Source organism: Oryzias melastigma, linkage group LG6 (assembly GCF_002922805.2).
Source record: "Oryzias melastigma strain HK-1 linkage group LG6, ASM292280v2, whole genome shotgun sequence".
NCBI classification, from domain to species: Eukaryota; Metazoa; Chordata; class Actinopteri; order Beloniformes; family Adrianichthyidae; genus Oryzias; species Oryzias melastigma.
The window spans coordinates 3464542-3490290 of NC_050517.1; the positions used below are offsets into that span (position 1 = coordinate 3464542).

The 25749-nt window shown below is 38.7% G+C and overlaps 1 protein-coding gene across 2 annotated transcripts in view; it reads left to right on the top strand.

The window, feature by feature from the left end:
* Positions 1–25749, top strand: part of LOC112151766 (INSC spindle orientation adaptor protein) — an 82506-nt gene that overhangs the window by 15141 nt on the left and 41616 nt on the right. Inside the window, exons 1-2 of one of the 2 annotated variants that reach the window (XM_024280824.2) lie at positions 2787–2928; positions 22796–22887. In XM_024280824.2, coding sequence (XP_024136592.1) covers positions 22814–22887 — 74 coding nt within the window. In that variant the 5' untranslated portion in view covers positions 2787–2928; positions 22796–22813. Of the gene's footprint in view, positions 1–2786; positions 2929–22795; positions 22888–25749 lie in introns of those variants that run through there. The other variant, XM_024280823.2, reaches the window with a different exon arrangement.

Below are 25749 nucleotides of genomic sequence, written 5' to 3' on the forward strand. Positions count from 1 at the left end.
CATTTTTAAAACTTTTAAACCTTATTTTTTTTACATAAATAGCATTATGTGGATGCTGAAGATGCTGAAATTCATAGCTAAAAATGTTGGAGCTAATAGCTGAGCGCACTGAAGCTAATAGCCAGTTAAGATTTTAACTAAATGCCAAATTAGCCTCAAAAAACCCCAAACAACTTAAATTAGCCAAAAGAGCTAGCATGTAGCTGAAGTATGAGCTAAACTCCAAAACAGCCAAAACAATCTTAGTAAATGCCAAAATAGTCCAAAAAGCTAGTAGAATGTCAATTTTTCAAACTTTAAAACTGTAACTTTTTAAAATAATTCTGAATAATAAAAAGGCATGAATATTATTCCAGAATAAATCAACTTAAACCTTAAATAACTTTCAATATTTTACTCTACAAAAAAATATATTTGGTCAAAATTCTACAAGTTAGAAATAATTGCAAGATAACATCGGGTCATCAATAACAATAAAACAAAATAATCTGGAGGGCCGGATGGAATTACCCGGAGGGCCGAATCCGTGTCTGTGGATTTTGTGGTATTGCTGCCCCAGGAGATACAAAAAATTGCAAATCCTTAAATGACCTCTCAGAGCTTGATTTTTTTTAACTCACCTCCAATGTTAAAAGATCCAATCTCAAATATGTGTGGTATTAGGGAGTTGTTTTTTTATTTTTATTTATATATATTTTATGTTTGGCAGGTTGGTGGACTGAATACAACTCACTTAACTCTGCCTAATCGGCCATTCTGAGTTGGTTGGAGTGAACTGTGGTTAATGTGCTCATCCCACTTCATGCTTAGTTTCGCTGTACAGACTCATGTGGGTATGAGACTATCAGAGCAGTGTAAACATGTTTAGAGCTCTCAGACGCCGTCTTGAGTAGACTATAATATAATATAATGCTACCCATTGGAAAATGCCATCCCCCAGTTAAAACGGAGAGAAAAAAGTAATACACATTAAAATCCTGTTTTTAGAGTTTTTAACATGTCTGTGTGACATTTGAAATAGAACAAATATAATAAGAAATCATTTTGTTTTTGTATTTCCGAGTATTTCTCCTTTTAAATCAATCAAAGTGTCTTGGACAGACTCTGTTTGAATGAATGATCTTCTTTCCATCAACAGCTCTGCTGCACATGCACTAAACCCTCATCTGTTCCTAGTGTCTAGTTCAGGTTCTGGAGAAGAGAAGATGGTATCTTCACATTGACTGCAGTCAAATGAGCCGCCGTTCACATTTCTGTGGTCAAATCAGCATCACTGGATTTTTGGTGTGAGTTTCATCCAATACTTACGGTAGCAGGACTGAGAACGCTGGAAAATCTCCACCAGACTCCACGGAGCTTCTTGATGTGACCACGGAAATGTGAACGGCGGCTCATTTGACCGCAGTTGGAAAGGATTGTAAATCAATGAAAGAGCATTTTGATGTTAGCTTTGATTATTTTATCAAGAACTCTGAGAAACCAATGATTGAATGTATTGATCACAGTCAATAAACATTGGAGAATTAGCTCAAAGAGTCTTTGGTGAACTGGAAGGAGAAAGAATCAGGATTTTGGAGGAAGTTCTGTCCATGAAGATCTTCACTTCCTCGTCCAGCTGACATCCGGATCAGAACCATACGGCTGGACATTACCCAGATTGATGGACGTTTTTATGTAGCAGCAGTGAAGATTTATGCTAGAGAGACACAGAGCTATCATAATCAGGGGGGGAATCAGGGGCGGAGCTACTCAGCTCAGCTCCAAAAGCCACGTCCCCTCAAAGGAGATTTTGGAAACAGAAGCTTCAGATCAACGTGAAAAATGTATTGTTAAGACAATTAGGGTTTTGGGATTTTGGTTAAAAACGTTATAATCAAAATTAAAACACTACTGGGAATGTTTTTTTTTTAATAAAATGAATTATCATGGGACACTTTAAGAACAAGTCAATTAGAATGTGCTCATTTTTGACACCAGTGGTCATTGTGAGGAACTGCAACATCTGGTTCTTCCCAATTTGTGTCAAATTTGTAACAGCAGGTGGGACCTTGTTCTGCGACAAAGTTCAAATGAGGTTTCACATCTGTCAAACAAACCTGACTGTCAAAATAAACCAACTGTGGTGCAGCTCCAACAAAGACCTCGTGTCCCGGTGTGAAAGAACTCTCAGTATCTCTTGTTGTCTCAGTGAGGTCACCATAATGAGTCTTCAGGCTCCTGCTGAATTCTTACGCTTTAATACTTGTCTAACACTTTTATTTCTATAGATTGACTGCGTCTCATTTTTGTTTGGCCTTTATTTCTACTTTTAAATGCATATCAACCTTTCTGTAAGATGAATGTGTCTGTGGTGACGCTGTGCAGAAACAACACACAGTGAAAAGAAGTGGAACCAAGCAAATGTCTAGATTACTAAATGACATCATCTGCCTTCACTTTTCATTAAAAAAAGTTTTGGAAATCCAGTCTGGGCCACAAAACACTTGAGATCCTGAGAGTGATGATGAACTGTTTAGTCAGCAACTTCTGTCAACTGATTATAGGTGTGCACATCTTGTACTTCAGCCCTCAGTAAGCTCACCTGTAATGATGCCTTTCAGACTCCCTGCACGCCGTATGGTGTGTGCTGGTCTCTGTGCTGCCTCTCTCCTTGCTTTGCTCATTCACTATTTAGCAGCTCCTGATGTTTTGCTGACCGTGAATGCTCTGGTGTCAGGTGCCCAGTGGATCTTTTTCACTCAACCAGGCTGAGTCAGGATACACTTCCTGTCTCTCTGGCCTTTTTCAGCGGCTCCCAGAGCTGCTGAGCGCTTCTCCAAAACCTCTCCGTCTACCGCGGTTGGTGGATAAATTCTCCTTGCTTTCCAAACACAGAACTTTGTTTGGAACATGCTTGGATCTTTGGAATGACACAAGGTTTCTCAGAAGGTATGTTGTGCTGTCATATTTTCATATTCTAAATTGACAAATAGGGTAAGGACCACATCCTCCCTTCTGGTGAAGCAGTGTTATTTATGTGTCATTTTTGGGGCCTCTTTAACCCATTTGATGATTGATGTTTGTGTGATTTAAAATCTACTTTGCTGTCCTTGATAATGATAGTGATAGTCTACAGGCTGGCTGATCTTATTGGTGTTACTGCTCTGTGTGAGACGATTTTTACCGCCTTTGGTTTCCCTTAACAAACGTTTAAAATTATTCGACATAAAATATACATTTTTTAATATACCAAAGGAAAGAGCACTACTTAACACTGGCTGCACTGTTTTTGGCCTTAAAAGGAAACTTTTTTATTTAGTGCACTTAGACGTTTTTTTTTCTTAAGTGAAAGAACTTTTCATATCTGGTCATCATGCATGCAGCGGGTGTTTTAGACATGCAACGAAACTGCTGGAATGGAAAGGAAATGGGTAAAAATAGACTTTAAAGCGATTAAACAGAGTGCGGTCCCCCACTATTGACGGAGGGTTTCTTGACATGTTGTGAATTCATGGAAAAGAGTGTTTTGTTGAATTGTTCAACACTGGTTCTCACAAAAGCGGCGTGTGTGACAGAAGGGCTGTACAACAGAAAGACTGCGGCTGTTCTGTCAGGTTTGCTGTTGGGGGAATATTTCATACTTTGTCATGACAGTGGTGCAGAGATTCCTCAAACTTCAACAATTTCCTTTTTGGGTTTTTTTTTTTTTTGGGTTCACAGAAGCTTGTATGAGCTCTCACTTCTTTTTGTGATATTTTCCAAGCATCTACACACAAACAGTAAAGTAAAAGTTTTCCACTTTGCACCATCTTTACTAAAAGTTTTCTGAAATCTCACATTTTCCATCTTTTTAAAAAAAATAGCTTAAGAGGAAAAGAAAAGTTAAAATGCTTTCTTTGCATCAAATAAGAGTAAAAGATGAAAACAAGAAACAATTTGGTATTTTACAATATTGGTAGATGTAATTGACAAGTTTTAAATTGCACTTGTTTTTTTATTCTTTAACTTTTGTTGAATTACATATTTATATTTATATGTGTTAATAAACTTTCTTATCAAGGTACTCAATTGCCTAAAGATGTTTGTTTTTTTTCCACTGAGTTTGTGTTAATATCTCTATGGATAAATACTTTGGACTGAAATGCAGAAACACAGACTTGGCAACAAACATTCAGTTTGGATTGCAGTTTCACTATAAACCTATTCCTGCTTTGTAAGCACAGAGAACATATTTATTTTCTCAATATATATTGATAATATTGTTAAGATTTTATCAACACTATTCCTATTAATGATACTCCTTTCCAATCCGTTATATTATCTGTAAACCTTTAGATACCTTTCTGTGGACCCCGAATGGATTTGTCTGCAGCTTCTGTGTTGGCCCCACCTGTAATCGCCCATGTTGGTTTAAGTGGGCACTCAATGGGTTTGCTCCCCTATAGCGAGCTAGCAAGCTCCGTTGTAGCGAGCTCCCCGTAGCGAGCCAGGGAGCTCCTCTGCAGTGAGCTACCAAGATCCATTGTATAGAGCTACCCAGCTGTGTGGTTTTGAGCCAGCAAACTCCCCTGTAGAGAGCTAGTGAGCTCCACCGTAGCATGCTAGTGAGATCATTTGAGCTAGCGAGCCCTGTTGTATCAAGCTCTGCTGTATCGAGCTAGCGAGGTCCGTTATAGCGAGCTCTGTTGTACACCAGGCGTTGGCAAGTGTAGCGAGCCTACCCAATGAAATAGGCCCATTAAGTGAGACAAAAGAGTCAGAGATAAATCCATCAGTCAGTCTGACTTTATTAACTCTGGTCTCTGTAACTCTAAATCTTGTTTGTAACACGCTACATGTTAGCCAAACATATTCACAATTCCTGTAACTCCCAACCCAAACATAAAAAAACAGACCGATGACGCTAAAACAAACATTACTGTGACAAGTATGGATGTTAAACGTGAAAAAAATAACAGTTCAAAAATGCTAAACGTTAGCCGTGTTAGCGCATTTACAGCAACACCCTATCAAACATTTTGACAGAGCATTCGTAGACCTCTCAAAATCGCTTCAACATCAGAAATAAAAGACAAAATCTCTGCATATATCCAGTTTATAAATTGTACTGTCGTTTTTGTAATTAACCCCTTAATGCCTGAATTTATTTCTAGGCATCAAAAATCAAATATGCTTTTAATTATAAAAGACGCTACAGGTAATTTTACAGCCACAGTGATTTGTTGTATATTTGCGACAATAGGCATTAAGGAATTAAAATGCTTTTAACTGTGCGTTGTAGTGCAGAAAATAAGATCCATAAAGTCTCCATCCACACTGACTTCCACAAAGACAAAACCTGCATTCATAACCGTCTCATAGAAATGTCTCATTAGAATTTGGAGGAGGATTAGCTGTCCTTAAGAAGCAAAACATTCCTGGCATCCTAATATTTGTGATTACATTTATTTTCAAAACAGCAGACACACACAAGTTTCACAGAGTTTATGTTAAGACAACCACCCTGCTGCCTGTTACTGCCCTCGCCGTGACCGCCGTGGCGTTCTGCAGCTCCATTTTTCTCAACATCAGGGGTTCCAAATGTCTTCTAAAGGGAAAAAAACAACATTAAAATAAGATAATTTCAGAAAAGTGGGGGTTAGCAATATTTATTCATTGCAAGACAATGAGACAAATTTGATGCTAAATGTGTATCAAAGTCATGATCTGTCAATTTTCAGTGGAGGAGACAAAGAGTTAACTTTGGTTTGGGACAATCCTAAACCATCATAGTTTGTTTGTTTTGATCCTTTTCTATGGGTGGCTCACCATTTTCTTGTCATTGTGTTGCATTTGTGTTTGTGAAAAGGCAGCAAAAAACAATTATGGTGCTCACTGCTTGTTCTAAAGCACAATTGTGACATTTGATGACAAACATATGCTCATTTTAACTATGCTATAAATGAAAAGATCATGACTTGGACAGAATTCCTTATTAAACTTGACCGTGGCTCAGCCTGCATCATTACTGTGGATGATGTGCAGGAGTTGTACACACATGGACAAAATTGATGGTATTTTTTCCACAAAGAAAAACCCACATTAGTCGCCAAAATAAAAAAATAAATAAGAAAAAAACAAATAAAAAAAATCAAAATACAAGTAAAAAAAAGTCAGTTTTTAAAATGTTCAATAAATTAATTTAAAGATAGAAAATATTAAGCAAATCTGTAGAAAGTGCAACTAAGATTTTTCAATCTTTAAAGTTTCCTCTTGTCAGCAGTACTTTTTTTTGCCAAAACTTCAGTTCTTTTACATAATTTTTTTTAGCTGTTGCTAAAAAAGGAGTTAGTGTTGTCAGAGTAAATGTTTCTTTTCAATGTTTGTCTGTTATTTTACACGTTGCAAACAAGGTTGGGTGTTATTGCAAAACACTAACATGTAGCATCCTCAAACTGTGTTTTTCTAATTTTTCATCCATTCATCTTCTTTTCCGCTTCTTCCCTTTCGGGGTCACGGGGGTGCCGGAGCCTAACCCGGCTACTGAAGGGCGAAGGCGGGGTTCACCCCGGACAGGTCGCCAGTCTGTCGTAGGGCTTTTTTTTAATTTTTATTTTTTACGTGTAATAATGCTAGGAATTAGCGTGTTTTGGATACCTCTACCCCAGGAGTGTCAAACTCAATAACACAGTCCAAAATCCAAAACGAATGCTGTTTGCTGAATTTGGCCGCTGAAGATGCTAGTGCTGATGGCTGAAGATGCTGAAATTGATAGCTAAAAATGCCGAAGCTAATAGCAAGCTAAAATATTAGCTAAATGCCAAATTAGCCAAATAATTATAATAAATTGGGTTCGCCAAAACAGCTACAATCTGGCTGAAAAAATAGCTGAACTTCAAAATAGCCTAAAAAACTGAAAAAGCCTAAATTAGCCAAAACAACTAGCGTTTGAATATAAACCAAACTCCAAAACAGCCTAAAATTTTTTTTATAAAAATTCTAAATTAGCTAAAACAGTTAGCATGTAGCTGAAATATTAGTTAAACTCTGAAATAGCCAAAAAATCTTAGTAAATGTCAAAATAGTCCAAAAAGCTAGCAGAATGTCAATTATTAAAACTCTAAAGCTGTAACTTTTCAACATAATTAGGAATAAAAAGGCAGGGACCCTATTCCAGAATAAATCAACTTAAACCTTAAATAACTTTCAGTATTTTAGTCTCCTTAAAACTATATTTTGTCAAAATTATACAAGTTAGAAAGATAACATCGGGTCATTAATAACAATAAAATAAAATGACCTGGAGGGCCGGATAGAATTACCAGGAGGGCCGGATCCGGCCCCCGGGCCTTGATTTAGACACGTGGACAAAGCCAAATCTTCTGCGCGTCCTGTGAAAGGAGCTAACGATGCTAGCAACTGTAGCTAAGTGCTTTCCTGACACCAGATCCAACAACATTAGCAAATGAAAATGTTTTAAGCATAAAGCTGAAACATTACAAAGCAAATACAATTCTATCATCAAAGTGTGGACTAAGCTATTGCTCACATAGATATAAACAAATGTTCAATAAGCTCCTTCAGTAGACATAGTAGACATAGTATTTTTTGGGCTCCAATTGAACCCCATGCAGAACTGGCTGCACGTATTGAGAAAATTACGCACGAATAGTCACTTTCTTAAAAAAAAGTAAGAAACTCATTAATGTGGTCCTGTGGAGGAGGTGTCAAGCTTCCTATCGTAAAAGTTTCCCCGGTCAAGAGCCATATACTGTACACCACCGTGATTAGTTGGTTTGTCAGTTGCAAGTTAAGTAATGAGCTCAAACAATGTTCAAGCATTTATAAATTCAAGAAAATGGATAAAGAAACTCTAATCTCACAATATGAAGATAAGACGAGTTAAAGATCAACTGGTGTTTGAAGAATTCCAAATGTCTGAACTTAAATGTGATGAAATAATCAAAGATTTTTCAAATGCAATCAATGAGTTTTATGTCATGTAATATGCTGTGATGATTACGGAAAAGTTTACAATCACTATGGTACTAATTTTCTTTACTTGATCCAAAATATGTAGCAATGATTACAGGATTAATGTAATTATGTGTTCTAAAGATAATCAATGATTATTAGATATTGTGTGAATCATTAATGTTTACTGAAAATATATAAGAATTCTTTCAGAGAATGATTAATAAGAACTCTATTGTTACTTTAAAACTTGATCTCTATGTGTAATGATTATTTTTCTACATCAGTATAACATTGTATTTTGATGATAATGAGTATTACATATCTGTTACATGATGTATGATTGATGTTACTGTTTACTGAAATAATGTTTGATGAGATTAATCAATAATCAACAAGGACTTCACTTTACTATTGGGAATTACAAACAAAACAACAACAACCGGATTACATAATTATGTAAAACAATAAAATAAAGTAATTAAGTAGGGGTGGGATTATATAAGCTCGCTTCTTCCCGCTCCTTTTCAAGCAATCAATCAAACTCTACTGACTTTAGCTAATTATCACAAAAATGAATGAACCAAATGTGACATAAGTGTGTTTTATTTTTGTTTTCTATTTTCTAATCAATGCATTTATTTTTTTCTTTAATGAGTTTGAAATAATTGTGTGTTTTGTCCTGTATTTTTTAATCTATGCTTGAAATAAACCAATCAATCAATCAATCAATCAATCAAATATTATAGTAATCTCATTGACTGTGTTTTATTTTGTCTGCCACATCCACCCTATAAGATCCTTTAATATTTTATATCATAAAATGACCTTAGTTTCTTCCAATTTACTAAAGAGTAAATGTCACTGTAAATACAACTTTAGGGAAAAGTGTCATTCCTATTGCTGTCAGAAATGTTGTTTAGCAAAAGCTAGATTTAATCAAATGTTTTGTCACACAATCACAACAATCACATAGTGTGAAAAATAACCATACTGTAGTTAAGCCCATAAACAGTCTTCATGAATGCGTATCCTGTAGTCCTGAAGTTTTTTTGTTTAGACAGAAGAGCCCTCTCCCTCCTGAACTATAAGTGACAGGACTGTTTGTGCAGAGCCTTCTTCTATTACCTGTGCCGCCCACATTCTAGCCTCTGCTGTCATCTTCTCCAGGTTTCCACTTCCTTTTCAACTATTTCCACTTGTCTTTCCAAAAGCAGCCACTTATTGTTTAAAAATATATGGAGAATGCAAGAACACATCCGTTTTCCCCCTTCACATTTATTCCTGACATCACATTCAAGCCTGTGACGCTACTGAGGCCTGTCATCCACCCTGAGACATGTGGAGATGTTGACAGTGTTTCTCTATCATTAGCTTCCTGGTGAGCTGGTGTGCACCGCAGCACAGAAACCCAAACTATGAATTTTATGTGTCTTCTCGTGCAAAAAGACCTAACAATTAAAGGAATCCAGACAAAGAGGAGAACGCGTATATATGAGACAAGAACAGTTAAGTCTAAATGTAGAAAGTGATGACAGACCAATGCCGTATCTGAATTCTCCCCCTGCACCTACCTCTTCTCCCTACCCCTACGTTTAGCCCTCCAAACAGAGAGTTACGGAAAAAAAGTCTCTTCTGATTTGGACGTCACTCCCACTCGATGACATCATCAATAATCGCCAGTCATCTACTTCAGAGCAAAGCTGACATCTCTCTGAAAATTCAGTTTTATAACCTTGAAGAGTCAAAAAGTCATTACTGACATTTAAAGGTAAATAACGTGAAGAAAAGCGGCTCTCCTCCACGGCACAACGGAGCACGGGACGGCCCTGCGGCGGAGGGATACACAGTCAAAAGTCCCTATACAATTTCGTATACCCCTACTCCAGGGGTGTCAAACTCGCAAAATCCAAAACACACCTTAGATCGCGGGGCGAGCAGGATAAACATTTATTGAACACTCTGGAACTATATTTTTAAAACTGTAACTTTTTAACATAATTATGAACTAGATATATAGCATTACCTGTGATAATGCTAGTGTGAATGCTGGAAGATGAATTTGGCTGCTGAAGATGCTAGAGCTGATAGTTGAAGATGCTGAAACTGATATTTAAAAACACTGAAGTTGATAGCTAGCTCAAATAATAGCTAAATGCCAAATTAGTCCCAAAAAAAAAAACCACACACACACAAAAATCATAAGTAGGCTAAATACCTTGGTTAGCCAAAACAGCTAGCATGTAGCTGAAATAAAAGCTAAACTTTAAAATAGCCTAAAAAGCTGAAAAAGTCTAACTTAGCCAAAACAGCTTGCGTGTAAATTTTAGCCTAACTTCAAAATAGCCTAAAAACTTGAAAAAGCCTAAATTAGCCAAAACAGCTAGCATGTACTAGCTGAAAGATGCTGAAACTGATAGCTAAATTGATAGCATGAAATATTAGCTAAACTCCAAAATAGCCTAAATAAATCTTATTAAATACCAAAATAGTCCAAAAAGTTGAGCGAATGTCCATTTTTAAAACTTTAAAACTGTAACTTTTTAACATGATTTTGAATAATAAAAAGGCAGGAATATTATTCCAGAATAAATCAACTTTTACCTTAAATAACTTTCAATATTTTACTCTCCATAAAAATATATTTTGTCAAAATTATACAAGTTACAAATGAGTGAAAATAACACTGGGCCGTAATAACAATAAAATAAAAAATGGGGCCGGATAGAATTACCTTGAGGGCCAGATCCGGCCCCCGGGCCTTGACTTTGACACGTGTGCCCTACCCTTACAAGTACCGCCACAATTGAAGTACCCTAGCTGTAAAGGGATACAGAGTCAACGGTTTCCCCTTCAAAAAGACATTTTGGAAACCCCTACCCCTCCAAATACCCCCACAGTTGTGGGGTTAGGGGAAGAATTCGGATTTGGCTTGAGACTCAACCTGGTCCAGAATGACTTTAACTTTTATTTTGCCGGATTGTTTTTAAGTTGTCTTGTAAAAACCTTTTTTTCTTAATGACATGCATGTATGGAAATAGTCAACATTTTGACAATATGTGATGTGAATGCGACTTGTACTATTACTACCATTTGACATGCTGGGACTGTGAAGATGTAAACATTTTGAAATGTCCAATTCTGTGGTTCAGATTTTAGACTTGGATTTAGGACTGCATGCTCCCTTAAGGGGACTGAGGTTAAAAGCTTCCGTTAAGTTGACCATTATGTACGCTAGTTTTAGAGTTTTAAATTTGTTCGTACTAAAAGAGTTTGAATGAGTTTTGAGCACCATGTACCACCATAAATTGATTTGAGGTCAGAAAGTTAACTAGAATCCACAAATAAGATGCACTGTCAATATATGAGAAAATGAAAACATTTTAAGTTTACCTTATGGTCTGAAAAATGGGGTAAATGTAGCTCTTCATGTAAAGAATCACGAGTCGAAGGTCTCCTGGATTCTTTGGGCACTATAAGTTGCTGTGCACAAAATACATCAGTTTTACCCAAAATGTTGTCTAACGGTGAGAAAAGAAGCTTCTAACATTAGATTCCTGAATAGGGGCTCGATGATTTTTTTTCATTTTGTGTTGATAAAGGGGGCAATTTAGGGTTAATGGCCTTTTTCCTGAAGACAGTAGCTCCACTTTGGTTCACCTTTAAATGGATCTTACAATTTACAAAATTGATGAAATTGTTCTTTTTGTCATTGGCAATTTCACAAAGCTTTTTGCAAATTCTGGCACCCACTAAAAGTCCATTTCAGTGATTAAGGTGGATCAGTTAGCTGTCTCCAGAGATGAGAAGAAAGACAGCACATTCTCAGCCTGCTCTTCTGAAATCTCCAAAAGCTTCTGGAACCAATTTATTTGCAGTGACGCTGAAGTTAGTTTTAGTCATTTTTTCTTTAGTCATTTCTTTTTCTTTATTTTATTATTTTTTTTTTTTGCATAATTACTGGTAATTTGTTAATTTTCCCCTGTCTAGACTGATTAAGTACATTTAAGTTTTGGGACTAGTTGTTGCAACATTGAATTGTTGCCAAATTTAGGCTCAGGAAAAATTATCTCTTATCTTGTAATCTATTTTTGTCTATTCTGAAAAGTGTTGGTGCTGTTATGATTTGTTCATGATGCTAATGGGAGTGACAGCAAAGATGACACTTTTTGTCTTTGTGTGAACTCACAGGATCTGTCTTTGTGAGGTTTTTTGTCGTTAAAATAGTTGTTCTCATCTTTTTGTCTCCCATGACTTTATTCCCTTTTCTCCAAAAGGCTCATTGTGCAAATATTGTGCAAAAGTATTAATTGTCATTTCTAGCTGCTTTTGTTAGATGTATAAAGCGGTGGTGCCTGACCCCTGTGCTGCAGACAGAAAAGAAGAAATAAATGTGCTAACTTAGATTATTTCAGTTTAGTTCATTTTATGATCCTTAAGGAAGTTTTATTTTGAAAAACTTCTGGATTCTGTTCACAACATTCATCTTGCTCACATGACTTTAAGGACCTACCTGCATGGCTACCTGGATTGCTAAAAAGCTAAAAATAAATAAATAAATAAATAAATAAACAAAAAATAAATAAAAACGTTTTTCGGAAAGTTTCTTTGGGGAGAAAAAAGGAGACCAAATAAGAGCATATTTTAAACACGTTTTCCTGGTTTTGACAGTTTTGACTAAAGCGCCCCTTGTGTGGGATTCCCAGCCGGCTAAACTGTCTTTTGCATCTTATCCTCTAAAGATTTTATTATAATTTCAAAGATTCTAATATAAAAGAAGGTCATTCTGATCAGAATCCTAAAATCACCGCAGTGTTTTATTTTGTACCCAACTTCCTTTCCTCGCACGATCTGTGTGTGCTCCGTCGTCTGGTTGAAGTAGAAGGTCCAGGCCTCCAGAGATGAAGAAATCCCTGAGGATGAACGTTTTGTTTGCCAGAGATCGGGCAAACGTATATCACTTACTGGAATTAATGAATACAACTGGGGCAACTGGTTTAAAGAACAAACATGCAGTTTGATGAAGCTGTAGTTTATCTTTTTCATAGATCTGACACCTCGTTCGTACCACCAGAAATGATGAATTGTGTCTCCAGTTCCCGTGGGGTTTTCTCTGCATCTTCCAGCAGTCCATCATAATATAATGTTAACAAGGTCTTGTAATAGATTTTCCATTGCAGTGAAAGACTTTACAATTTCTCCCCGCAAATCAAAATTTTATTTACTTAATTTTGCTATGTGTTTTGGCAAAATACAACTCATTATTTAATATATTACAGTAACATAGAGCTTAGGAAGAAAAGAATTGGTAAAATAGAAAGAGAATGATGTACAGCCTGAATACATTTCTCTTTATCCTTTTAAATGGAAGGGCAGGACTTGGCTTGTGGCCAAACGTTATCCTCAGAAATACTCACATGACCTCTGACCCCAATTACTCCAGCAGTGTTATCAATAAGTGCTTGTTCCATCTGAACAGCTCTTGTGTTGGAGGAGCATCTGAAGAATGCTGAGGAAGCTGGATTAAGGTTGCAGGTATCTGAACTCAACAGAAATGAAAAACCATCCCTAGCTTGGTTATAGAAAATAAAAGAATAAAAATATATAATATGAAGTGTGGAGTTGCTAAATGTTACTCTTGTTTGCTTGTATGATTCCACAATTAGCAAATGTTACAAGCTTGATGCATTCGGTGCAAGTCTGTGGAGTGTATCTGCCTGAAAATAGCAGCTCCACACCAGCGTTATCAGTGGAATGTTCTGCATTTAAGGCTCTTTGAGATAACAGCTAAGAAGGTTGTCGTGTTTGACCAGAAAACCATGCCTGCATGATATTTTATCATTATATTTATAGAGATGGAGGGTACTCCCTAAGAGGCCATTTCTGATTTAGAATAAATAAAAACTCGTACCACAAGAAATAATTCTGTATTTCATTTTGTGGTCCAAGAATGTGGAATAGTATAACTGACAAAATCAAAAATAGTCCAACAATAAGGCAATTGAAAATACAGATCAACAATCTTTAATGACTATAAATCAGGAGTGTCAAACTCAATCTCACAAGGAGCCAAAATCCAAAACACACTTTAGGTCATGGGCCGGATGGGATAAACTTTTATTGAACACCCTAAAACTATATTTTCAAAACTTTAAACTTTTTACACATAATTATGAACTAGAAATACAGAATTACCTGTGATAATACTAGAGTGAATGCTGTAAGCTGAATTTGGCCACTGAAGATGCTAGTGCTGATGCTGAAGATGCAGAAATTGATAGCTGAAAACGCTGAAGCTTATAGCTAGCTAAAATATGAGCTAAATGCCAAACTAACCTAAAAAACTTGTTTAGACAAAGCAGATAGCATGTAGCTGAAAAAAATAGCTAAACTGCAAAACAGCCTAAAAAACTGAAAAGCCTAAATTAGCCAAAACAGCTAGCATGCAGCTAAAATACAAGCTAAAAGCTAATAGCCTAAAAAAAATCTTAGTAAATGCCAAAATAGTCCAAAAAGCTAGCAAAATGACAATTTTTGAAACTTTTAAACTGTAACTCTTTAACATAATTAAGAATAATAAAAAGGCAGGAATATTATTCCAGAATAAATCAACTTAAACCTTAAATAACTTCCAATATTTTACTCTCCATAAAATATATTTTTTCAGAATTATACAAGTTAGAAATAAGAGGAAGATAACATCGGGCCGTTAATAACAATAAAATGATCTGGAGGGCTGGATAGAATTTCCCAGAGGGCCAGCTCTGTCATGCATAAATAAATGATTGGTAACTGTGTATGTAAAAATATTTGTGCCGATATGTAAGTGGACATATGTATTAGCACGTATAGATGTGTATACAGTATGTATAGGTTTTTTATGTACAAATGGATTCTCTTGTTGATACGCTTTTTTTTTTTATTGTCTTTGTTGTCCCAAAGTGAGTTGGAAGGCGGCAGAAAACTTAATTTAAGTTAGTAAAGAGGAAGGGATTAAATACTTTTTCCTTTAAATTCTTTCCTCTTTGGACACTATTCTGTTGTACTTGTTTTTTTTTTTTTTTTGTCTGTTACGACAGTTTCTAATGTTCTAAATAGTGTTCAAAATAAACTGAAAAATGATGATAACTGAGTACTGAAAACTGGCGGTTTGAAAAAGTTCAGGTTTGTGGCACAGCAACTGTGATGTCTGAAGTATCCACAGCTAGACAAATAGAGCTATTAACGTCTTTGTTTTCTTCGTCTGAACTGGAATCTGACTTACAACCCAGTTTCTCTCCCTTCTCTTGAGTCCAGAGATCTGCTTTTTCAGTTCAGAAATAGTTTTAGCAAAATTCTGATCTTGTTTAGGTGTTTTATCATTCCTATGGTATTTTTGTCATGATGGAGCACATTATGTAGAAAATTAAGCATGAAATTCATTCAAGTTGTTGTGAATAAGGAGCAGACATAAAATGTTTGAAAAAGATTGTAGCAGTGACGTTGATGCTACAGCCAGTGGGTTACAGTCTCTCTGCTCCGCTCCATTCTGATCATCCACTTACAGACAAACAGATCCATGAACGTCTTTGTTTTCCTCGTCTGAGCTGAAACAGCTCCAATATTAGTCACAACTTTTATGGCACCGCTAAAGTTGGGTTGGGATTGTGAGGGACTGTAAACTAGCTGGAGAGAGAGTAAACAAAAGGATGATGGGAACTGTTGGTAGGTTTACTCTGTGCCAACAGTTCCGCTCTCAAATCTGAGGCCAATTTCTAATGAAAACCTGCAGCTCTGCAGAAACAGATGTTCAGAATTTGTCTAAAAACGGCATCATCAAAGTTAAAAATCACTAGAAAAGAGATCTTTAAAATAACGTGGATAAAAACCAGACAGACACAAAGATTCCGTTTCGGTTTGTAAAAATAAAAGCTGTCCCTTTGTAGGGAGGATAAAGTCATTTATTTTTCCTTTGAAGAAGGTGAAATTAGGCATTGTGCAGTAGCTGCTCAGCTTGGCAGTTCAGCACAAGGGGCTGCTTTCAGCTGGCCCCCTGCTTGTGTGGGACAGGAATGTTGGGTCCACAACAGTTTCTTTCCACCCAAACACTGAAACAGTACCCGTCCTGCTCAGTTTCCATCCCCACATGACAGCTCTGCGGTCAGACTGTGACCAGAGTCCCCTCCATGGAACCATATCTCAGCTCCATGACAGGACTGCAGATCATCTGAGTTTCCAACGTGAGACGTATCCAAAGTCCAATGGGCCGAGGGAACTTCCTGACTGTAAGTTTTCTTCAGTCCAGAGGAAAGGACTCGAATTGTGGACAGTTTGAAATAAAGCCAAACTGTAGGAACTAAAAAGAGAGTGAGACACCCCGAAACATTAGGGATATTAAACGTGGAATAGGAGACATTAGTCATTACATCACTAATTCAGTCATACTCATTTAAGCTGGTGCTGGCTTCTCAAAATGCTGCGTGGTTTTATTGCTTTTGCGTGTTTTTCCTCAGTGTTTGATTTATTGATTTTCCTCAGTGATAAATGTGTTACTTTTGGTGCTACGGTGAAGCTTTACCACAGTTTTCCTGCTTTAGTGGTTTAAGGAAGAGAGGCATTCTGCCGTGCACGGCTTGGTACAAGAAGGAGCTGAGAAACCAGTGAACTGAAATGAGGAGGAGTAGAGGGAATGATGCAAAGCTGCTATCCAGCATATATATTGACTTCATGAGAAAAAATCAAGGATTTCTGTTGTCAAACCAGTGGACAAATGAATGCCACTGGCACCAGATTGGAACTCAGGTCCCAGTACCTGTGAGAGAAGAAACAGGTACAATATGACACCATTTACAAAACTATATACAACACAATATTCTACTAGTACTTAAGTAGACAGATTGTTTTAGGGTTATTATAAATACCATATAACTTTATGTATAAATACTTGAATTTGAATTATTTTATATCTATCACAGTCAGAACACATCAGTCACCCAGAGTTTAACAGCCTTCAGGGAAGAAGCTGTTTCTGAGTCTGCTGCTTCTGATGCTCCTCAGCCTCCTCCAGAGGGTACTGTCCATGTCTGGGTGGGTGGGGTCTTTGATGCTATTCAGGCCCCTCCTCCTGCATCTTACAATGTAGAGGTCTGTGGCAGAAGGCAGTTCTCTTTCCACAGTCCTTTGAGCGGCTTTGACCACTCGCTGCAGATGTTGCTGTGGATCCTGACAGTCTGCAATCTAGTAGTCATATAATCCAGCACCCACCCCCCCAGTGTGGGGCTCAGGCCAAGGGGGGAGAGTTTCTGCTCCAGGGTCTGTGGGATTGAAGGCTGAGGAGAAGTCCAGGAAGAGCAGGCGGATGTAGGAGTGATGATGGCGTTAAATGAAGTCACCCCAGAGAGTCTCATAGACACCACCTAATCCATCCATCCATCCATCCATCCATCCATCCATCCATCCATCCATCCATCCATCCATCCATCCATCCATCCATCCATCCCATGGATAGGCAACTCCAGGCCTCCAGGGCCACAGTGTCTGTCTGCATGATTTCCAGATATCCAAACCCTACTCATGACTGATTACCTGTTTCAGGTGTGTCCAGCCAATCAGAGCACGCCAGAGCAGGTATGTATGTTGGAAAACATGCAGGAATGCGGCCCTCGAGGCCTGGAGTTTCCTATCCCTGTTCCATCTTCTGAACCTGTTGGATCCCTGATGGGGTCACAGGACTGCTGGGGGGAGGGAACAAGTTTTCCTGTATATTAGGTGTTGTATTTGCTGGACAGGAACTAGCATCTAGCTACCAGAAAGCTCATGAAGGATTTCTAGAACCCAGAGTGACAGAAAGCTGCACATAAGTAAGTGTTGACATTCACGATTTCCTCAAAGCACATGCAAAGAGTAGAAACTGATCCTGCAGTAAATCTTAAAACACACCCAATTCTCTGCACTGACTGAGTGGTTGTTATTTTACCCAGCATGTGACATGGGGCCAAGACAGAGGTGTCCTTTGTTTGACTTACCTACAACCAGCATGTTCACCACAGCAACCAAAAGAGAAAACACTCTGGGCATGCTCAGGTTTCAGCCCAGACAAGAAAAAAAAAAAAAAAAGCCCACATAACATCGGCATGAAAATTAGCCAGTGTAGGGTCCACTCTGGCCATATGTTTTGAGAACTTTCTGTGACATCACTGCTGCACTGCTGGTGCATTTCAAAAAACACAACCTGAATCCTCTTCATGCAGCTTCACTAAAGTGCTGATTTTTAATTGGACTACCATATTTTCCACACTATGAGGTGCTCTTAAAAGCCTTATTTATTTTTTTCAATGATGTAGGATTTATTCTAGTTTTGTTACTGATGTTGTAGCAGTTTTGAGAGGTACACAACGCTCCGTCAAAATGTCCGTCTGTTCTTTGCAGATTGAAAACCAGGTTGGATGTTGATGTAAAAACGCAAACACGGCTAGCGTGTAGCAGTGTCGGACTGATTTCTTGTTACTATCAAGGTTGAGAGTTTTCGTTGTCACTGTAACATTTGCTTTAGCGATGTCAGTCTGTTTATTTAGGAGTTAAAAACAAGGTTGAGTGTTATTGTGTATATGCTAACGTGTAGCTGTGTCAGACTACTCTTTTTTATGTGTTGCTAAGAAGGTTGAGAGATTGCATTGTCACAGTGACGCTTATTTTAGTGACATCAGTATGATTTATTACGTGTTGTTAACATGTAAACATAGTTGGGCATTTCAGGTATTGTCAATAAGCTAATGCTTCAAATGTGGCTAGCATGTAGCAGTGTCAGACTGTTTTTTTTTTAAATGTTACTTAACAAGGTTGGGGGTTTGAGTAGGCCTAGTTGTGGTAATGTTGGCTGTATCAGTCGTTTTTAAATTTTTTTTGTGTTGCAAACAATGTTGGGTAAATAAGCTTACGTGGCTGATGTATAGCATTGTCAGACTGTTCTTTTTTTTGTTACTAACTTGAAAATCCACAAATGTAGCTAACGATTCTAACATGGCTAACACGTAGTGTTACAAACAAGTTCTAGAGCATTAGAACAGTTAAAATCTGACTGACGGATTTATCTCTGACTCTTGTCTGGATTAATGCGTCTTAAGGTGCATTCACACCAAACGCGATTCGTGTGGCCCGCCCCTCTTTCACTGCACGGCGAATTCACTGCTTGCCGCCTGCCTGAGCTCGACGCTGTGGCTGCATGTGGGAGGAGCTGCCAGCTAATGCATTTAGGATGATGTTTGTTGATTTCTCACTTAGAATGGAAGACACAGATGATGTTGAGAAATCAGGTTGATTTATTGTGAAGAGTTCTACAAAAACATCAGTAATCATGTCTCCATGTTTGAGTTTATATGATTATTATCAAAGATTTTCCCAGTACAGGGGGCTGTGTCTGTATGACAGCCGCTTCCACGCTGTTTCTGTGTCTCTGTGACTGACCTTGAAGGCTCTCAGTCTAGTATTACCGTAACTCGAGGGGGAAAAAATCAAACTAGGAGACCTTTTTTCTTTCTTTAATGTCTGGATGAGGCCCGAGCCTGCAGCCTCCAACATCCTGCAGCGGTTCTCTGTCTGCCGGCATATCGAGTGAGTGAGCTACACCGTGGGAGAGAAAGCCACTAATCTGTCCAGAGTTTATCCCGCCTTCACCCCAAAATAGCCGGATGAACTCTGCAAACCTGCGTCTCCAACGAGTTAAGGAAAGAGATGGAAGTTCTGGACAAAAACACTTGCTTTGGTTTAATAATCTGACTGCTGATCGAGTCACTGAAAACGTCATGTGCCCAAAGCTGAGTTCCTGATTGGCTGATGCAACGCATCGACCTGTCAGACTTCAGTTATTTAAATTCAGGTTACACCACTCAAAACTATTCATTGACAGTGCGCCTTATAATCCAGTGCGCACTAAAGTGCAGAAACTATGGTAAATGTGAAAGTTTGCCGTTATTTGAAGCATCACATGACAAAACTCTGCCAGAAACATGTGAAAAATGAAGAGAGTAAAAACAGAGTGGAGCCTGTGATGGAATGAAAGCGATCACTTTCAGGCCAATGGTCCTTAACACAGCACTTAGTGACACACTCTAAGTGCTCAGGACTGAATTGCTTGATTGGACAACTCATCTTCATTTATAGTGTAATCCACAGAAGAGCCCTGTAATGAGCCAGAGCCACATATAATGGAATTTGTTGCAACTGTGACTTGATGGCCGTGACCTTTTCCTCAATTACAGGGCCGGTGTAATTCATCTACACCTCCAACGTGGTTGTAACGGTGCAATTAAACTGTATCAGCACTCGCGCTGCGTTTTGTGCTCTGTTCTATGTGCACAAAGCATAAAAGTTGTTGGTTTTTCCCTTTTCTGTTAGTAAACCAGACTTCCTGGGCATTGGCAAAGCACAGGTATACTTTCTGAATTACTGTGATGCTGAAAATGGCTCTGGAGGAGCCATGCCAAGTCTGCAGCTAAAAGACCCCTCCTCTGTCTGTCTCCTGGTAACTTATTTTTTGTGAGTAAATTCTACCATCCATACATCCATCTTGGTTGTGTTCTCTGTCTCAATCAGTCACTGCTGCTGCCCTCCAGAGAAAACAGCAGAAAAGCCTCTTTGTTGTAAATCTTTGATCAAATTCTCCTGTTGATATTAATATCCTGAAGGGTTCTAGAGCAGGAAAAACAAACTGTTTCCTTAAATAATGAGCAGCTAGAATTGTATTCTGCTTTATAGAAAGGATAAACGGTTTAGTCATTGAGGCATTTTGTTCTGTTTCTGCTTGAAGAAAATTGTGAGATTGAATGACTGATGCCTGATGTGATTCTTACATCACTCTCCTGTTTTACTCTGAGATCCACCATTTACCACAAGCTTCTGTAAACATTATAGACCCACTCTGATCATCTTCTCAGCAATTTTCAGTGGTCATTTATTTATGATTATGATGTTTTTGACCACTATCAAGAAAACCTGTGTTGTTTTCTAGGACATAGTTTCTGCAGAGCAGCAGGAGCTCAGTAAAAATTCAGCTCTGAGTTGTGGGCGGGACTGTTAGCGTGGAGCAAGCTTCCCACACTTCCCATTATCCATCTGTTTATGCACTCTCCTGCTAGCTTACAGCCCCTCACACCCCCAAGCTAACATTTCTGGTAAAAAATGGCGAGGAGGGGTGACAGTAAAAGAACTGCAGGTGGAACGTCGTTCCGGTCCAAAGAGATCAGCTGGGCGGCCGCTTTTCCCTGCATAACACAGGACAGAAGCCGCGGTCTCTCTTATGGAAGATTAAAATAACAATTGACACTTGAGCTGAGAGCAGGCAGCGCTTTATTTGGATGTTTGCATTGTTTTCAATGGCGCACTGACCAGTTAGTTAAATGCTCTGGATCTTTCTCCTGGTCTCTTGCGTCATTAACACGTCCTCGTTCCCAAGTCATCACATAATGACGTTGGGCTAAGGACCCCCCCCCGCCTCACTTTTTGGGTGTCCCCAACTCGTCTTTTTTTCTATATAACATGCTGGCTGTTCTCATTAAATGACCGGTCCCCAAACTCCAGGTCGCATAACAGAACCGGTCCAGTATCGGGACGCGGAGTGCACACGTACCCTGACCCGGACCCCACTCGTGTCTGGTACCGCTTCGTGTCCTGTACCGCGTTTGTCAGGATGTGGTGGTGGAGGATCACACAGAAGACTGGGCTTAATGGCAGAAACTTCACATATTGAATTAACTGAAACATGACAATAACCCATGGCAGACCAGAACAGAGGAGCAGAGCAGATGACCTGACCAGTATGAACTGAAAACCAGAAACTTAAATAGGCTGAGGGCGATTAACTGAAATAACCAAAAAAATCAACTTTCGCCCCTAATGGTGAGCAATATCAGAGCTATCCAGTCGTTCAGTTCTGATCCAGATTCCAGCTCAGACGAGGAAAACAAAGACGTTCATGGATCTATTGGTCTGACAGGGGATGATCAGAATGGAGTGGAGCAGGGAGCTTGTGGGCACAGCCAGCTAATTTCTACATCGCAAATAAAATCTTTTTGAAACTGCATTTTTGTCTGCTCCTGATTCACATTGATTTAAATAAAGAAATACTGAGAAATGAAATTTTACACTAAATTTTCTGTATCTGTGTCCTGCATCATTAGGAAATGCTACAAGAACATGTTTAAAACACTAAAATACTAGAGTCATCAGAGTGGCTCTTTAAAAAGTCAAGTACAGTAGACAAAACTTGCTGTAAAAATCTCTTTTTCCATCTGGCTGGTTTCACGACATGATGTTTACCATATGTGATCAGTCCAGTGAAGGTTGTCATAATCGGTCCGTATCCAGGTAAGACAGGAGGGCATCTCCTCACTGAAAATGAACTAACCTTAAGGGGATTCATCAATAAAACTGTGGTATAAAGTTGTGGGCTCTTAAGAACGTCAGCTCGCTCGCCTGGGCTCAAAGCGGCGAGTTGAGCCTCTACCTGGCAGCAGGCCAATAAATTAGAAGATAAGAAATATTATTCCACTGGCACACCAGCAGCTTGCAGCTATTTAAAACAGGGAGGTTTATTGATAATTGAATTACTTGGAGGAAAAAATACAAGACAAGAATAGAAAGCTTTGGAGGCAGATCAATAAAGAGATCTTATAATGGATAACACTGCAGTGGCGAGCAAAGCAACCACGAAAATGCGGCGATCGTGTCCGTGACATCGTGTGGTATATTCAAAATGTGCTGAATAATGAAGCACAGTAATGAATATTTGAAAGAATGAAGACTTATGCAATTTGTACAAAATGTATGTTAGAAAAGTTTCATTCTTGTCTTGTCATGTGACCTTAGTGTTGTACATGATGTGTTTCAGATGCTGAACTGAAGTAAGATGGCTTTGGAAAGAATGTCCACTCCCCAGAGCAGCCCACGCCAGAGCAGCTCCCTGTCTTCATCACCCATGAGGCGAGTCAGTGTGTCCACCTCATTTGATTTAATGGTGTATTTCAAGCCTCAAGGTGCATTCACACCCAATGCGATTCGCGCGACAAATTTGCGTGCCCCGCCCCTCTTTCGTCACGCAACAAATCCGCTGCTTGTTGCTTGTAAATGGTAATTGGCTAATACTTATACAGCACTTTCTACCTTCCTTTGAAGGCCCAAAGCACTTCACGGTCACAGACCCATTTACACACACTGGTGGTGGCTCGGCTGCCGAACACTGGCGCCAACCTTCCACGAGAGACAATTTGGAGTTCAGTGTCTTGCTCAAGGTGGAGATAAAGTCAGAGAGGCCAGACTGAGATGGTTTGGACATGTTCAGAGGAGAGACAGTGAATATATTGGTAGAAGGATGCTGAGTCTAGAGCTGCCAGGAAAGAGGTCTAGAGGAAGACCAAAGAGGAGGTTTATGGATGCAGTGAATGAAGACATGAAGGTGGCTGGTGTTAGAGTGGAGGATGCTGAAGACAGGCTTAGATGGAGGAAACTGATTCGCTGTGGCGACCCCTGAAGGGAAAAGCCCAAAGGAAAAGAAGAAGAGGAGCGTCTTGCTCAAGGACACTTCGACACATCAGGAGTCGACAGCCCTACCGCCGCACACCGGCCCCCCCAAAAAATTCATTTTTTGGTCAAAAAATATGTTCCTGAGCTTGCCGCTGCAGCCGCATGTGGGAGGAGCTATCAGCTAATGCATTTAGGATGGTCGCTATGAGCAAGACTGTCTGTGGATATCTCTCTTAGAATGTATGAAGACACAGATGATGTGGAGAAATAAATGAGGTTTATTTATTGTGAAGATTTCTACAAAAACATCAGTAATCATTTCTCCAAGTTTGAGTTTATATGATATTTTTCAAGATTTTGTGTCTGTATTACAGCAGCTTCAACGGTGTTTCTGTGTCTCTGTGACTGAGCTTGAAGGCTCTCTGTCTTGTATTAACCTGAGGGGGGAAAAATAAAATTATTAGACCTTTTTCCTTTCCTTAAATATCTGGATGAGGTCAGAGCCGGCAGCCTCTGCACCCCACAGCAGCTCTCTCTCTGTCAGCATTTCGAGTGAGTGAGCTCCACTGAGGGAGAGAAAGCCAGCGATCTGTCCAGAGTTTATCCCGCCTTTACCTCAAAGTAGCCAGATGAACTCTGCAACCTGACGGCTCCAATGGGTTAAGTAAAAAGATGGAAGTTCTGGACAAAAACGCTCACTTTGGATTAATATTCTACCCGCTGGTCGTGTCACTGAAAACGTCATGTGTCCAAGGCTGAGTTACTGATTGGCTCATGCGATGCGGCAACCTGTCAAACTTCAGATATTTACATTGTGACTTACATTTACAACTCACATCTCATCGCTCAAATCGCGCCGCAAGACTTCAGATCGCCTCAGGTTGCGTCTGTTTTATTGACTTAACATCCTCTTAACAGTGTGATTACTCATATTTATAATCATAAATACAGACTTTCTAAAGCCACATTAGATTAATTAAATATAGTGATTATTTACCAAAGTCAGGTAGAGTTTGATTTTTTTGTTTGAAAAGGAGTAGAAAGAAGCAAATTGATTTAATCCCACCCCAATTGAGTTTTTTTAATGTCATATTTTTTGCTTCTGCTGAGTTTTTTACTTTTTAGATTCAAACAGGAGAGCATTTAAAACCCATCAGCTTTCATCTTGGAGGTTCTAGCTCAACATTAGGTCTTTGTTTGGCTGCTGAATTAAGAGATTACCCCATTCTGAGCATATTACGCATTTAAAAGGATAGAGTAGGAGACTGGTGTTTCACACTTGACGGAACACGTCTCTGTTAGGCTTTTTATTGATTTCATGATCAAGCTGTTTTCTAAATGTCCATCATTAAGGTTCACAAAACCATCTAAGACAAACAAATGGCAGCATTATAGATTTTTGAGGGAAAAAATCAAATGCAAACTTTTAAAACAACAGTTTTTGAGCAGAAATCCATTGGTGCAAGAACCGTTTGGGAGCCAACTCCTTATGGATTTTTAACCTTTTAATTCCACAGCTCCAGTTTTTATGCTCTTTGATTTGCTGTCATGATAATTCCTGTAGATTCTGAATTATCGTGTTAACAGTTGAAAAGTTACAGTGTGTTAAAGGTTTTGTGTTTACGCTCAACCGGCGACGCCTCAGGTGTTAAAGGGTTAAAAAAAGTTTATTTTTTTTTCTTATTAATCATACGGCATTCAGTCTTACAATAAAATACATACAATACAAATGTATTTTCATAAAGTCAGAGTAGCAAAAAACAAAGTTTGGTTTGACTGGAACTCTTGGAAAGTCCTCGTTGGGTTCTCCTCATGCTAACTATCCAGGACATTTTCAGAACAATCCAGTGAAGATGCAGTTGATGGGTGGAGAAAAAGAAACTGCTCGAAGCAGAAGAGAAGAAAGATCTTTTGAGAATATGTCATTTCCAGTGGTGTACTGTCGGGCCCTTCAAAGCCTTCAGTGAAGGCCTAAATTATCTGAAAAAAAGCATCTAAAGTACAAGGAAATGTTAATACAATAATATATATTTGTCCAATATATTTTAGATCATTCCAACTGTTCTGTCAGCTTCTCTCACAGCCCGACACCCCGGCTGTGCTGCTGTCAGACTGTTTTTTCACATGAAAGTTTCTAACCAATCCGATTTCAGTTGCTAGGTTCATGAAAGTCTGCCTTACATTCATACAGTCAGTGTTTCCGTCCTCACTTCTGGTTTTGAGACGGCTTTCCTTAAAAAACACTGCAGATAAAACTACAGGCATATATGGATAAAACACGTTTACGTTGAATCGACCAATCAGAATTTGAGTTTGAGTCTC